Source organism: Platalea leucorodia, assembly GCF_965183815.1.
Source record: "Platalea leucorodia genome assembly, chromosome: 15".
NCBI lineage: Eukaryota > Metazoa > Chordata > Aves > Pelecaniformes > Threskiornithidae > Platalea > Platalea leucorodia.
Window position 1 is genome coordinate 11,035,250 of NC_138837.1, and position 15,693 is coordinate 11,050,942.

General features: G+C 45.6%; 1 protein-coding gene across 5 annotated transcripts; it reads right to left on the bottom strand.

Annotated features, from left to right (window-relative positions):
* Positions 1-773: 773 nt before the first annotated feature.
* On the bottom strand, positions 774-13,622 carry NELFB (negative elongation factor complex member B). Of its 5 annotated transcripts, XM_082327504.1 has the most exons (13): positions 13,422-13,622; positions 13,043-13,206; positions 12,751-12,850; positions 11,744-11,974; positions 9,474-9,659; positions 7,971-8,083; positions 7,215-7,317; positions 6,142-6,237; positions 4,641-4,783; positions 3,562-3,668; positions 2,461-2,602; positions 1,548-1,656; positions 774-1,292 (listed from the first exon to the last, which is right to left on the bottom strand). In XM_082327504.1, exons 1-13 carry the CDS (start codon positions 13,521-13,523, stop codon positions 1,155-1,157), a joined length of 1,734 nt encoding a protein of 577 aa, XP_082183630.1. In that variant the 5' UTR covers positions 13,524-13,622; the 3' UTR covers positions 774-1,154. The 5 variants fall into 5 exon arrangements, 4 of the variants coding, with proteins under 4 accessions (XP_082183630.1, XP_082183628.1, XP_082183627.1 ...); XM_082327502.1 differs by lacking the exons at positions 774-1,292; positions 1,548-1,656 and adding an exon at positions 1,667-2,189; XM_082327501.1 differs by lacking the exons at positions 774-1,292; positions 1,548-1,656 and adding an exon at positions 1,667-2,192.
* Between the last annotated feature and the right edge of the window lie 2,071 nt (positions 13,623-15,693).

Here is a 15,693-nt window from a genome sequence, read left to right on the forward strand (position 1 = left end):
CTGGGGACGTGGCCTGACACAAACCCCATGAAACTCAAGAAAGGAAAACACAAATTCCTGCTCTGGAGCGACCTCACCTAGGCTGGCCCTGCTCCGCGTCAGGGGGTGGACCACGCACCCTCAGAGGTGCCGTCCTGCCCGAGTTATTTTGCGATTCAGAATAATTCACGTAGGCAGCTTCCTGCTTACAGAGGACTGGCAAGATTCTTTTCAGGCACATTGTACCTGCTGTGTGAAGTCCGTGGTAAACGCACACAACTCATTCTTCTCCCATGCCCATCGTCCTGCACGCTCTACCTGAGGCTTACACCGAGGCAGCAATAAAAGCAGAACGGGAATTAGCTGTAAGAGTACAGACAGCGACACAAATGAGCCATGAAGAACAGGCTGTTTCTACGAAGACAGAATTGCACTTCACCTACACTCAAACCCTGCTGTCGTTTGGGAACACGCTAGTCATGGTTTTCTTCACTGGCTCCAGGACTCATTTCAAGCTACTCCTCTGGAGCAAAGTGGAGAGGAGAGAGAACGATTCCACTTCTGGCTGCCTTTGTAAGAGCCTAGCCGAGAAGATGGCTGTTCGCTGTTTCTTGGTCTAATGACAGTGGTGGGCATCCCTGACTAACGCAGCATGGCTTACCACGTACCAAGAGCGCTAGAACCTCAAACAGGAAATTCTATCAGCGGAGCTTATCTCCTCTGACATTTCCTTCTTGAGCATCTTCTCCCAAGACCCCGAGGAGCAAACTCGGCCGAAGGAAGCTATGGTTAGCCTTCAGGAGTTCACACTACCTGCTCAACCACAATGGAGTTAAACACGCATTTATCAGTTCTTAAAGTACAGTTTAAAAATACAAGATGCCAAGCTTAAAAATATGCATTTTCTTTTTGAAAAAAAAATGTACAGTCAGATTTTAAGTGGATCTACAAGACACTCAGTCATCTTTAAGAAAAGTAAACCTTTGCAATGCACTGCATACAGTTTTCTAACCAGCAAGAGCCAGTGAGTTGGGTAAACTGCAGTGTTTCCTGAAAGAGCTTCAGCGGCTTTTTTTTTTGTTTCCACCCTGAAGGCCCAGACACTCGAAAGGTGCCGTCACGCTGCAGAGCGCTAGGTTAGTTCTTCTGGCTCACTCTTGCACTGCAGATGTAGCTCAGCGTGAGGCTGGTGTGGGCACAGTGGGCAAGGGCAGTTCCATGGAGGGCGTCTCGGTCACCTCGGCTGGACTTGGCTTGCGAAGCTCCAGTTTCTCAGTGAGCTGGCTGTAAAGCTCCTTCACAGCTTCCCCGCTCTGCAGAATGAGAATTAGGGAGGGGAAAAAGAGAAGAGTCATACTTCATTCTAGCTGCTACTAGCTAGAACATTAAGTATGCAATTACCCCGTGTGTTTTAACACAAACCAACACAGAAAGAGGAAGTTACAAGATAATTAAGACACAACTTGGTACACTTGGAAAGCAGAGCTCATGTTCCATTAAGCAATGTCTGGAAAGGCAGCTGTTTTCATTTGCAATCAATTTTCCCTTTCTCCTGCTTTCCTCCTTACCTGCTTGGTGGGTTCCAAAGCCTTCTGGAGAGACTCTAATTTGGCAGGCGCCACTTTGTGATGCAGATGAAGCAGCAGTCTTAGCACATGTCTATGTACGTTCTCCTTTCTGCAAAAAAGCGATTTTAAAGCAGTAACAGATATAAACAAACACCATCTTGAGAACTAGAAAGCTACAGCAACAGTACCAGAATAATTCACACAGCCACAGACTGGCAGCTTTGTTACAATTTCCAAAACACCTGAGAAGCGCGAACCCTGCCTTAGACTTTCAAGCAATTCATGTAATTATTCAACAGGAGCGGACCAGCTGTAGCAACCATGAGGAAGGAGGGGGAGATTTTAAGCACAGGCTGTAGCACGTGGCAACAGCTGGTCTCTCTGTCGGACAGGCCACATGCGCAGGCAGGAGGATGTTTGTCCCTCCGTATGTGTGGAGGGAGCGGTAGCAGCAGCAGCAGCGCATGCTGCCGTGCCCGAACAGCAGTTCTAATCACTTTTGGGGCAGCCTCCTGGAGGTCAGATGCGGTCTGCAGGCCACCAGTTGAACCACGCTGACTTAACAGAATTAGCAGATACAAACAGATTTTCTGTGCGCAGCTGGTACTGCGAAGAGCCGAAGTTAACTCTTCATATTCACTGCTGCTGCAAAGCATGAAGGATATTATCTTTTGCAACTCCAACTTATGAATAATGAATTACAGTTTAGGTAATAATTTATAATCAACACTTAACAATTTTGCTTAAAACCTTGATCACAAAATATAAGCCTTTCCTTAAAGGAAAACAGCATCAGGCTAATATTTCCACTATATGCGAAGGGTTTGCTGAACTATTAAATGATAGTTCAAAGTAATATAACCTCCCTCAGCTATCCTGTAAACTCACTTCTCCTGAGGAAAATCAGATTTACCTTGAGCAGGCAGTGAGAAAGAAGCCATCAAAGAGACTGGTGCAGAACTCCTCGAGTGCAAATTCATCACCCAGCAGCGTGAGGTTACCAGTAAGCAGATGCAGAAAAATATCACTGAAGGCCAAGTCACTGAATGTCTCAACTATACAACATGAAAAGGAGAGAGACTGAGACTGACACAGGTGTGCCAAAACCTGGCGACACAGCAGATGTTCCTGCTGAAAACTTTGCAGCGAGATTTCCTTAGTGACTTTTAAAACAGGTAGCCCAGGCAGGTGGCTTTGATCTTCCAGACATAAAAGCGTAGGAGCAGAGGGGCAAGAATATGTAGAAAGCCGATGTCTCCGCCAAGGCTAAAGTCACAGAGTAGCTTGCTCCTGCCAAAACCACAAAGTCCCCTACTACCCTTCTCCACCATCCTCTCTGTTCATGGCCACATCACCTCCGTGCACTTCCCAGACCCCGTAGTGAGCAGATACAAATCACTTACACATGGAAAACTCACCCACGTAAGTGAGCTGAGAGTTCAGCACAGGGTTCAGAGAACACCAGAGCTGGGGTGAGAGAGTGCGAAGTGAACCCCCCGCCATTCCTGGGAGCTGCAATTCCTAAGGTTGCTTCAGAGCTCTCACGCAACTTACCCCAGAGAAGTCAGTGAAGAAGGTAACCCCAAGGAAGAATTTAGGGCTGAGTTCCATCCTGTTTTGTCACAGGTTTTTTCACCACACAAAGCCAAGCCCCAAGAATTTCTGGCCACGTGCAATTCCTATGAGCAGTGGCAGAATTAAGCCACCTGCTCTTTTATCTTTCGGATTCATTCCAAACAGTTCTCGGCTGATCCCATTGTGAATACAGCCTTTGAGCTAAGGAAGTACTGACCTTCAGCCACTATCTCTAAATTCCTGGATCAGCAGAAAAGTATCCGAATTGCAGACAAAACCACACACTTCTGCAGGGCCTTACAACGAAGTCACCAGAAGAGCCAAAGGCAGAACGTTACGTCTTTGACTCTGAAATCACTTTTACTCCAGGTTTACTCGCATCCTGGGTGTCCAGTACACAGCAAACAGCTATAGAATAGAAGACAAGACAAAAACTCACCCAGTGCCGGCAGGAGCCTAAGGAAAGCATTCTTGTTCCTCTGTTTAGTGATGTGAAGGACGTAGTACAGCCCAATCTCACAAGCTATTCTGTTCTCCTGCAAGAATCTGTTATGGCAGAAGCAAAGTTTCTTAATCAATAAAGGTAAAACAGAGTATTTTTTTTTTTTCTTAAAAGAGGGTTTAAAATACTGTTGGACAGCAATCAAGCAGTTACAGCAGTGGGTAACCTCAAACCCACTGAAGAACAGCTCCTCAGTGACTGAGATCGCCATCATTATGTTCACTACCACGATCCAGAAAAATTTACCATTCAGCAAACATTGCGCTGTCTCACAATCAAGCAGTTGGATTTGATTGTGAACATTTATAATAGTACTAATGATGAAAGTGCTATTCAAAATGGGTTTTAGAAGAAGCCCAAATATTCAAAAATGATACAAAGTCCAATACTGTTTTGTTTTAGTTTCCCAAAGCTCAAATATCAACACTATAATAGAGGAGAGTACAACTACCGGGATACAGTACTCCAGATTCTGGCGTACAGGTAAGAATTGTGCTGGAAATTAGTGCAAGATCTGAATACAACAGAGCGCACAGAGGTTTTATTTATCTTTTTGACATCCCTGGAGTGATAGGTTATCAACAGAGAACGAGTGTCTCTGTCACAAAAATGCCAACTTTACGATTTACAATAGCACTCTTCAGAACCAGGCACGGACACTCGTCCCGCTGCACCCGAGTATCACTCAAACACTCATCATTCACCGCTTGGGAAGCTACACAAGCAGCGTATTTGAAAGCAGTAATACCAAATATTTTCATATTCAATCTGCCAAGAGAATGGTCATTACAAGAAATATTATTTTATATCGATAAATTTTATTTGAGGAACCACAGTGGAAACTTGTTTGGCTAAAGGAAAAGTTCAGGCTTGATTAACTGGGACTAAATCTTACCCCAAGAAAGTCTTTACGTTACCACATACAGTATTTTTTCCTGTCAGCGTTGGCTGGCTCCTTGATGTTTTGCATTGGTAACACGACTACATGTACAAAGCCGGTAAGGCAGATTACGTACTTGGTGAAAGCTTCAGGAATGGTGCTGGGGTAGGGAATTGGTCCCTTCTCCTCCGAGGGCAGTTTCTGATCTACATTGAAGGTGTGGTCATCCACCACAAAGGACATCAGCATAGGCAAGAACTTTGTGATCAACTCAGCTTCCTTAGAGGGATGGAAGAAGAGAGGGAAAAGAAGAATGCTTTCATCAATCAGTTCATGCCACCTAATGGTCCTAGAGTGCCGTAACAAATACCGAGGCAATATTATGAGCCCCATCCTACACTTAGGAAAACAAGCTTTCAGACGCCCAGTTCCAGTCAGAATTCTTAAATAATTCCCTTCCACATGTTCCGCTGGCAATTAGGAAAACTGTACTTCACCTCATCTACAGAAATACTCCTGCTCAAATTCTTCTTTTGACAATTACGTAGCATTTCTTCCGCGAGACTTTTTCCAATACTGCTGCAAGCACTGCATGTTAAGGATGGTGCCAAATTGCTTTTATCAGCAATTACAAATCATTTTGTTCATTCCCTAAACTGACAGGAATCGATGAATAGCTAGAATAGCAACAATAAAGAGCATCTCCTCGCACAAGGCAGATCAGCCTATGTTGTATCAGATTCAGAGTGGGAGGTTACAGCTTGTGGCAATCATAAATAAAACAGATTTTAAATACAGATTTGGAGATTCCATTTAGGAAAAACGTTCAGTTTCTTCCTAAGAGATTCACGAAAGCACCTCGGCAAGTCAAATCACAGTGCTACTCTTGGAGTTTCGGTCACCCTCACTGTTACAATCCGAGCATTACTGTGCACCCTTCCTGTGGTAAATTTAAATGTGCACATCAGCCAGTAATATATATCTTGAAGACTTCAAATGTCGCCCTAGGTAGACATTTGCTGCGTTGTAGTTCAGAACAGAAACAGCAAATTTGTCTCGAGAAGCAGTCCTGCTGTGCGACACCGCGGTTAGCCTTCCCGCCGTCAGCTGCATGTATGTGCTCCCAAACTATGCTAGGGCTGCCGAGAATACTGAGCAAAGGGTTTCCAAAGCACAGAAGGATTGTAGCTGAACGTGGCACTACACAAAATTGCTACAGCTGATAGCTGGAAGGGAAAAACATTTTTTCATGTCAATGAAAAGCTGCTACACTGCTACCAGGGTTTCAGACCAGCCTCTGAAATCCTGCCTTCCTCATACAAGATGTGTTTTACAAATTCGTCAGCCATGTAGAAGTTCCCAGGAACAATGAGCAACCAGTGCAGAATTTAAGAGAGGTACAGTCTGATTTTAAAACAGTAAGGGCCAGGCATTCACGTAAATAAAAAAGCAGGTAACTGAAGCTTACAGCATGTCCACTTGAGCTGCTGCTCTGTGACCGCTTACATGTTTTTCCTAAGGAAGCTATGATGAGAGGTGTGCAGAATGAATGTTAAATCCGGGATGCAATAAAATAATAAACAAGTCTAAATTTGTTTAATTAAATGTGTTAAATTCTAAACATCAAAATGGCTCACCATTTTTGGTTCCTTGAAGACTTGACTGTCAATCATGTCCCAGGCCCCCTGTCCCAAAGACAGCATCCTAAGGAGCAGCAGCAGGTCCGGGCTTTCCTCGAATTTTAAGGGGAGGAGAAAACCAGCTATTTTGATCTTCCACAAGTTGCACATACAGATATTGATGTGGTTTACATTCAAAGCCCTCCTGGATTAGCGGCTTTATGAAAGACTGCTAGAGGCATTCAGTTCTCCAGTTTAACTGACAACGGATTCCTCAAACGGGAATCAAGTAACAGACACACTTGAGGGTTTGTGGGGTTTTGTAACATTTTATAACACACCAAGGAGCATGCAGCCAATCTGATCAACAACATTGTTTTTAAATGTATCCAGCCAAATTACTATACTGAAATATAACTTGTGACAGGAAAAATCAAGTCATCTCAGCAGGAGTCAGAAAGAGAAAGCATGTGTAAGAATAACAATGTTTTTTCATTTATAGTGTGTCCTGAAACCAAAACAATTTTCAGTCTTAAACTCTCACGAGGAAGTTATTCGATCCAACAATAAAATTTAACAACTCGGGGACAAAACCAGCAAATGCCTCACACCGTTCAGACACCTGTAAGGCTACCCTCTTTTAACAATCAAACACCTCCTGCAGACACTACTTGCAGGAACTGTATTATATCGCAGCCAACGGACCAGAACAGGGTAAACTAATCCAACGCATTTACCGTGGCAGGGAAAAAAAGGCTGCTGCTGTTAAGCAAACCGATGGAAGGACAAAGCAGGGAGGCACATATTCTATAGACAATTCTATATATGCGTAGCTGTTAGGACAGAATGAGCCATACAAAGAATTCGTTGTCAATTTGGAGAGCTCCAAAATGCCCGTCTCCAAACAGTGCTCCTGCAGAGCTCTAAGGTACGTGCTACAAGTGGACAGGAGTATCACATTTCCCTTATTTCAATTTACACATGCATTTGAGAACTTAATCGTACTTCTTCTACGGTGCCAGTCCCTTGCTGATGAATGCTATTCAATCAAGACCATGGTTCAGATTAGGTGCACAAGCTATGACACTCACCCTGGGTAAGGTGTCCTGCCCAACCAGGTCTTGCAGGTGCCTTATGGTACTCAAGGCTAAGGTGTTAATGGCAAAGGGATCACACAAGATCATTGACAAGTCCCTGAGAAGCAAAAATCAAATACATGTCATCCATAACAAGCAACCCTACCGTACAGCTGCATATCCAGCTGTAGGACAGCAGTGCGTTTCACCAGAGTAACATGTTTGAGCCTATTTGTTGTAATCCTGTCCGCTATCAGACGGAACATCAAAGCAGTGTGTGCTCTATTTTTATAAGCACACACATACTGCTGTGTTTAAGAAGAGAGGTAGACACAGGGCAAGTACTGTAACGATACCCTTACTATGATAACGTAAAACCTGAATTTCTGTCTTCTGTTACCTAAAGGTGTCCAGCTGATGAACCTTCTCCTGCCTTGTAAAAACACCATGAATGATTTCTTCGACTTGAAAGAGCTTGTTATCCGAAACAATTACTAAAGGTCTTCTGCACTGAAATCAAGCAGGAGATCTCCCACAGGGAGTTACCAGGCCACAGGGGAGACTCAGGGGTGGTAACAGCTATGTCACCAGAACATGCGGGGCTAGGCCCTAGTGCACCAATGCTCACGAACGTACCGGATTTGACCGCACAGAAGAGCCACTGGCTGTTAGCTGGCTCTAGGGAAGAATTAACACCTACAACACCTGTCAGATGTTGTGACTGCCAGGAACCCCTTTGCAGTTTCTCAATAAACAGCCCAAGCGCCTTACCCCAACACTTGTTCTTGTCCCTTCTTCACTCCATCCAGAAACCCTTGCAATTCCCGAGCTCTCTTGTTGTCCACAAACTTTTCCCGAATGCAAGCATCAAGGCACCAGGTGAACTGTTATGAAAAAGGAGAAACCTTTATGAACCACAGCAACTCAGTAAACCAGCAATAAAATACACAATGTCAGAGAAAACAGGCTAGAATGACCTCCAAATATCTGGAATTAATACATTTTATTAATATACTTAGGTACGGTAGCAAGGTGGTCACAAATACAGAGGAGATCAGAACTATAAAGATTCCAAAGGAGGTCAGAGGTACCAATGTAAGTTAACCTGGTGTCACTTTCTCCCCTCCCAAGAAAGGCATTCCCTGGCAGTTAAGGAAGAGGCAGGTATAAAATGTACCGCTGCCCAGCACACCTGATCAATGCGGATTCACACAAGCTGCACAGAAGCAGCATCACTTAGCAATAACAACATGGGATATTTTAGCCGTTGCAATACCAGTCCCACCCTCTAAGTAGGGGATATTAACAGTGGGGGTGCTTTGGCTTTAGAGCCGTATTATCAAAACGGAAGAAAACAGTTAAGTGAAATTTTTTATCTGACCTAAAATTAAGGGCTTTTTTCCCCTTTCAGAAAACAACACATAATTTCCCTCAACATTTCAGTTGTCAAAAAAGAACAACTTGCTGAATTTTCTGAAATGCTTTCACCGTGGCTTCCTTTCCTTGCAGCAGTCACTGCCTTTTGCAGCGGCAAAATGGGGTCCCTGAAAACGCTCTGCAACTTGAACAAGAATTGGCCTTTTTTATTCAGTCACTGTCTGTGCACTGATTTTGGGACACTTGATCAGAAGACATTAAAAACCATGCAGTAACATCATCACTCAAGGACATCATCTCTATAAGCAGAATACACATAAAATTTAGCAATATTACTTAGGAGAAAAAGCTTTGCTCTAGGTCAGAGCGAGGGTGACCGCAGACAAAGGACCAGTAACAAGACCCTGGTGTGACATTAACACCACATCTGTCACCCCCCAATATTTTAATAGTTTAATGTTCTCTTATAATTCAAGATCCAAAGTATTTAATGTTCCACACACAGTTTACTGACAGATGGAGTATATCACACCAGGCACAACAGGGAGGGAAGCAAGATTTGATTAAGAACCTGGGGCTAGCTAATGGTTTTGATTATTTTTTGCAGCATCTACACAGGTCAGATTAGACATTGTTTTTAACACTGAAAAAGTACCACCAATTTGAATGATTTATGGGTTACGAAATGAAAGCAAGCTGCTGGTTAACCAAGATGAAATTTTTCACCTGAAGTTCCAAGGAATATAAGATGACTTTTGGATTCAAGGCCTGAACTCTCTTCACAGAGAGGAGTCATCTTCTCTGGGCTGAAGTCCTGCAGGGCAGCAGGTATGCACAGGAGTGGGCGAAACAGAAAAATCTCCAGTAATACTCCCATCTGTCCCACATGATTAATACCTTATGACAGGGGTCAACGGTGCAGATTTCACTGATTTCCAGGTCATGCAGCGACATCAGGAGCTCTGCCCGTAGCGTGCAGTAATGAACGTTCCTTGTCCGAAGGAACAAGGTTCTCAGAAACTGCAACACCATATCGTACAGCTTCACGTTCTTCCCAATCATCTGGGTCAGCTTCTGAACCACCTAAACTCAAAGTAGAAAAAATGTGCACTCAGTCCCAAGAGATACTGTTATTTCACACACACAAAACGTCAATTAATTCTTCTACATGGTTTCCCAAGATTGAAAGAGCTGCATTCACATGGGTTCCTGGAAAGGAACTATTTTACACCAAGATTTCCAAGAGCGTTTGTTCAAGAGATGTTCACCAAATCTTTCATAGCCATAATGAAAGAATAAAGAATGTTAAGAAAAGGCCCTCTTGCAAAAGGAAATCAAAGCCTTTGTAAAATAAGGTGCTCAGCTATGTGAAACAGGTAAGAAGCAGTGCCTGTTATTGACGAATATAATTTACAATTATTGTGACATGAACAAAACTCACTTTTCATTAGAAGTCTTTTGTATCTACCTTCAGGCTACGGGCACGAGAATGAAGGTGAAGGCTTCTACTGGTTTTGGCTGGGGTAGAGTTAATTTTCTCCACAGGAGCCAGTATGGGGCTATGTTTTGGATTTGTGCTGGAAACAGGGTTGATAACACAGGGATGGTTTCATTACTGCTGAGCAGTGCTTACACAGAGTCAAGGCCTTTTCTGCTCCTCACACCGCCCTGCGGCGAGCAGGCTGGGGGGCACAAGGAGCTGGGAGGGGACACGGCCGGGACAGCTGACCCCAAGTGACCAAAGGGATGTCCCACACCGTATGATGTCACGCTCAGCAATAAAACTGGGGGTGGAGGTTGGCGGGGGAGCCGCTGCTCAGGGACTGGCTGGGCATCAGCTGGTTGGTGGAGAGCAATTGTTTTCATTTGCATTGCTTGGTTTTTTTGGGTTTGTCGGGTTTTTCCTTGCATTTTTTTAAATTTCTTTTTAATTATTAAACTGTTTTTATCTCAAGCCACAAGTTTCTTTCTTTAACCCTTCTGATTCTCCCCCCTATCCCACTGGGGGGAAGTGAGCAAGCAGATGTGTGGTGCCTAGTTGCTAGTCAGGGTTAAACCACAACTCTGCAGTGTAAACCTGAAGTAAGTTGCACTTACCAGAGCACTTACACTAAATGAGCTTTTGAAAGCAAACCAGACCCAAACCCAACACCCCATGTAACAGATATGCTATCCTCTCTGAAATTAAAGCTTTATACTGCCTTATCACTGCAATTCCTTAGCATTCTCAATAGCAAGGTCCTCACAGAAACTCTTTTATTTCCCTTTTGGAGCAAAAGCCCCCTGAGGTAAAGCAACACATTATAGCTGAACCACTGTAATGGCTTGCTGTCGCCAAGAAGAGGAGAGACCCGCTCCTCCTAATGCCTATGCCACTGTTCCTCCCAGGTCAGTCCCACCTGTGTGATCCAGCCCACCTCCTTGCAATGGCTTTGGTGCCAGCTGAGCTCTTCTTTGAGCAGATCCAACCCACTGTCTTGGAAAACTACTTACTCGTTTTATTTGCTAGAGTTTCTGTAGCAATTACTGAGCTGAATCAGCTCACGGAAGGGTCTGGTAATTGCCAGAGCTACAGGGAGGGAGGGGAGGAGCAGCACCTGCCCCTCCTGTGGCTGAGTGTTGGATCAGCTCAGCCACTTCACGTAATTCCATTCAAAGAGCGGCTTTTCTGAATGCCAGCTTAGCCACAACTTTCAATGTCCCTTTCCATTTTTCCAAACAAACAAAAAAAAAAGGAAAAAAGGAAAAAAAAAAGCTTTTGTTGGACTATGTCCTGCTAAAAAAAAAAAAATACCAAGAAATGTAAGATATTCAAACTGATTTGATAGAGATGCTCGGCCTTCAGAACAGCTGAGGGGTATTAAAGCCAGACTGAGCAATAAAGGAAAAAATTTTTTGCCTTGCTATTTTTTTAAAAGCTCATAAACGGCTTACAACGTTAATCAATTAATTGCAGCATTGAGTAACTATTAAAATAATTCCTGCTGCTTTCATCAAGATATGTAGGAGAAAATGACCTGGTATTTCTTGCAAATACTTTGTCTAGCCCAACAACTTCAGTAGCAAAGTTGGGCGGGTGAAACGGACACTCTGTTATTTGATGAGGTTGACTGAAAGCCGACGAACTCCATTCGCAAGCATGTTGTAAGAGGTTTCCTTGTCCTTACCTCTCCTTGACGTCTTGTTTTGGGAGATGGACTGAAGAAATTGTGCAAGACAGAAATATCATTGCTGAAAAGAATATTTTCTTTCTCCAGGATATATTGCTTCAGCAGTGGAGATACCTCATCACCAAACAGAGCCTGGTTATCCTGCCAAATCTGGCGCTTCACCTCCACTGCACATGCTTTATACAAATCCTTATCGGCCATTACTAACTTCAGCTTCTTCTCAGGGACCTGTGATCAACAGAGCGGATACCAAAGTGTAGAGCAGCTCACCCCCCTGACTGTCCCAGCCATAAGGAACTGACTACAGAAGACATCTAAACCATAATCTCAGGCAGTCTGGTAATTTACACAACAATGCAACTAAACAAAAGCAAATATCACAGACACATCTTTTCCCTTCCCTACTCCTGTAACAGTAAGCCAATCCTAAGACACTTAACTTTTTCAACAACCCAGTTACGCACCAAGCTTTTCCTTATTTCTTCCAAAGCGGAACAAAGACTTCCTTTAAACCTATGATGCTGAGATTTGGGGAGATGTTTCAAAACTCAGTAACTTCAAAAAGCTCTAGTCGCAGTTTTGAATCTATTACCTTAAGTACAAGACGATGCTTTTAATAAGGCTACTCCTAGAGATTTTTGTTTCACAGATTCGAATCTCACTCCTGTCTACTTCCAGTTGCATTCCTCAAATCTTACTTTCCACTTATCATAGATTTTTAACTCAGCTGTGCAAAAATTCACTTATCAGTGAACTTGACTACTTTTAGGAAGCTGCATATATTGAATAGGGAAATAGTCTCATCCGATTATGAAAATGTAAAATGCTTTTGGAATTAGTCTGCTAAGCTGTTACCAGATACAAGAATGCAGTAAATCTTCAGTCAGTTCCTAACACTGAACGACAAACTTGCAGAAGGTCTGCAGATGGAGTATGCAGCACAGCTAAGGTAAGCTATACAACGGAGATGTAATGGAACAGCCTAACCGGCGGAGCGGTTTTACCTTGGGCAAGTGCTTCATGACACACATTACCACAGGCTGTATGGAAGGCATCTTGACCAGGGAAAAGCTCTTCTCTAGGAGATCTTCCAGCTTCTTGTATCTGAAAACAGGTAAGAGCAAGAGACTAAGTACCACGTTACAGTAAAGGACCAAAGCGGCTCATCTCAAAGCCACTGGAACTTGATCCCCCAGGAACCTAACTCTCCTTTGCAGAAGTCACTCATCCACTGTAACTAATTTTCACACAAAATTCCCAGCTCACTCCGAATAACCGACAAGACTGCCGACAAACCTCTCCTCAACTTTCCCTTCCAAAGCGATGGCAGAGACCCTCTCCAGCAGCTTCTCCCTCAGCTCATCGAAAACCGACTGGTGGAACTCCAGCCGCGGGGTGCCGTGCAGGTCCAGGAAGGGCAGGGCCGACTGCAGCGAGGGCAGGAGCACTCCATTTTCTGTCTGCCAACACAAGCACCGGACAGGGAGGGAGGTGGGGGGTTAGCCGGCTCCGCTAGCCGCCAAACGGCAGCAGGGACTGCTAAAGACGTGCTGGTTAAGAAACAAAGAGAGGAAAAAACCCACAAAACACAGACCCCACTTCGGGCCTTCTCGTGCTCCCGGCCCCTCACGGGCGGCCCCCGCCGCCCGGGCATCTCCATGGCGACCCGCCCCACCTGGAACTGCTCGATGGCCTTCAGCGGCTCCGTGCAGTTGGTCAGCGTCTCCTTCAGGTCCTCGCCGTTGGCCACCCCCAGCTCCTGCAGCCCCGCGTACATGGCGGCCTGGCCGGGCCCCGCCGGGCCCGCTCCCGCCACAGCTTCACCGTCCCGGCTCCGCGGGCCGCCCCGCTCTCGGGTCCCCCAGCGCAGCGCGGTCCGGCGCTCTTCCCCGCCCCGCGGAACCCGCTCCTCCGTACAAAGGTTCCGCCCGCCACCCCGCCTCCCCGCGCCCCCCGCCGGCACCGGCACCGGGGCCCCAGCACCGCCGTGCCGCGGAGCTCGCTGCGGCTGCCGGCTGAGCGCTGGGGAAGGCGGCCGGGCCCCAGGGCCCCGAGGCACGCTGCTCCAATCAACACCAACACGGGCGCGTGAGGCGTCCCTCCTGGCGGGGCGGCCGCGGCGTCTTGGCTGGTCCCTGGCAGACAGCGATGAAAACATGAAACACAACCGAAAACAGCCTCACAAAGGAGAAGCGGCCTTTCCCCGCCATGGTCTGACCTTTGCAGGCCCATACTTTCAGGAGAGCTGCTACAGAGCGGGGAAAAAAATCCAACTTTGTCCTTCATGAGATCTACCAAGATTGTATAAAGCTGCGTCAGTCCAACCCATCGCAGAAACCCCGTTGTCATCTTCCCACCAGTCAGTATAACTATCGAGGCAAAACCTGTGTGATTTAGAGCCCCCCAAACCACTTGGGTCTGTAGGACAGACCCCCCTGAACCCCATGTCACGAATCCTGATTTAGGATCCTGCTGACCATGCCAATTCGTCACTAATGGGTGACGTAGAACGCTTAAGGAACCACCACCAAAGGTATCAGCAAAAGTGGTTTTAATATGATGTTGTAAAAGTGCGACTTACCAAAATTCGATGGCAAGGTTCACTCTATTAATTACTGCATGGAAGAATCATACAAAGGAAAATCATACAAAAAGAGAAAAAATCATACAAAGGAGAATCATACAAAGGAAAACTGAGTTGCACTCAAGTTAGAATGATTCACAGAGAGACCAGGGATGCAAAGAGTAAGGAAGAGCCCCCCGTTGAGTCACGAGGTTCAGAGTAGAGCCCCTTGCTTTCTAAGCTCCTGATGGAGCTTAGGTGTGGCTAGGCTTAATCTAATTCTCAGACTTGGACAATGGTTTATGTCTAATGGAAGAGATACAAAGAGTAAGGAAGACCCTCCTGCTGAGTCATGAGGTTCAGAGTAGAGCCCCTTGGTTTCTAAACTCCTGATGGGGCTTAGGTGCGGCTAGGTCCAATCTTAGTCTCAGACTTGGTGAACAGTTTATGTCTAAGAGATTGTACATGCAAAGTTTATATAATGTTTCATTAGCATCAGTTCAGTATACAAAGTTACCAAGACAAAAATCAAAGTTACCACACTACAAGGTTATGCGTGATATCGGTTGCTTACCGAAGATCTGCCATTGGTAGAAGGTCTCTCTGCCTCGCAGAGTGACCTTGGAAGTGTCCCAGCTCAAGGGGAGATCACCGCCACGCAGCCACGCTGCCTAGCAGGGAGAGCTCGAAGAAGGCTCACTTAGGCTGTCGTATTTGCGGAATAAAGCGGTTGGCTTGTAGTCAAATTACATGCCATAGAAAAGGTCTGCAGGAGAGTCCTCATACCCACAACTTTCTTTGTTCCTTGATAGACGAGTCTTGGAAAAGCCACCCGCTATTCACGTGTCAATCGCAGGATCGGTGTTCCAAGCTCCTACGCATCCATGCTCACTGTGTCACTCTGCTCCTTTGTGGGTTTGCAGAGAACAGATTGAAACTAGAGGAGTTCACAGCCTGGCTATGGCTCAGGCCTTTACCTCTTCCAGAGCCTGCACCAAACCACCACCAGTCTGGTCAAGGGGTCGAGTGCATCCGTCACACCCTGACATCCAGATGAGAGAATGGATGTGCCCCGTTATTCCCAGCCATGAGCTGCTGCAATGTCCTTAGGTCCCTCATTTCCCCTCTCCGTGTCCCAGCTGCAAAAGCAACCCCTGCGCAGTTTGAGGTGCATGCTGCTCTGCCAGCGGGTGGTTTCCACGGGAGCGAAGCAGGACTGGCCTGACCACGGCAGGATGCAGCAGCTCCTCAATATCCTTAAATGCTGATGATATATCGCAATATTGGTATAAACTACCGTGACCAGCCTATGGGCATGAGCAATCAGCCAGCCACCACAGTGCAAGCAGCCGCTCCACGCATCCCACATGCAGCATTTCTTGGA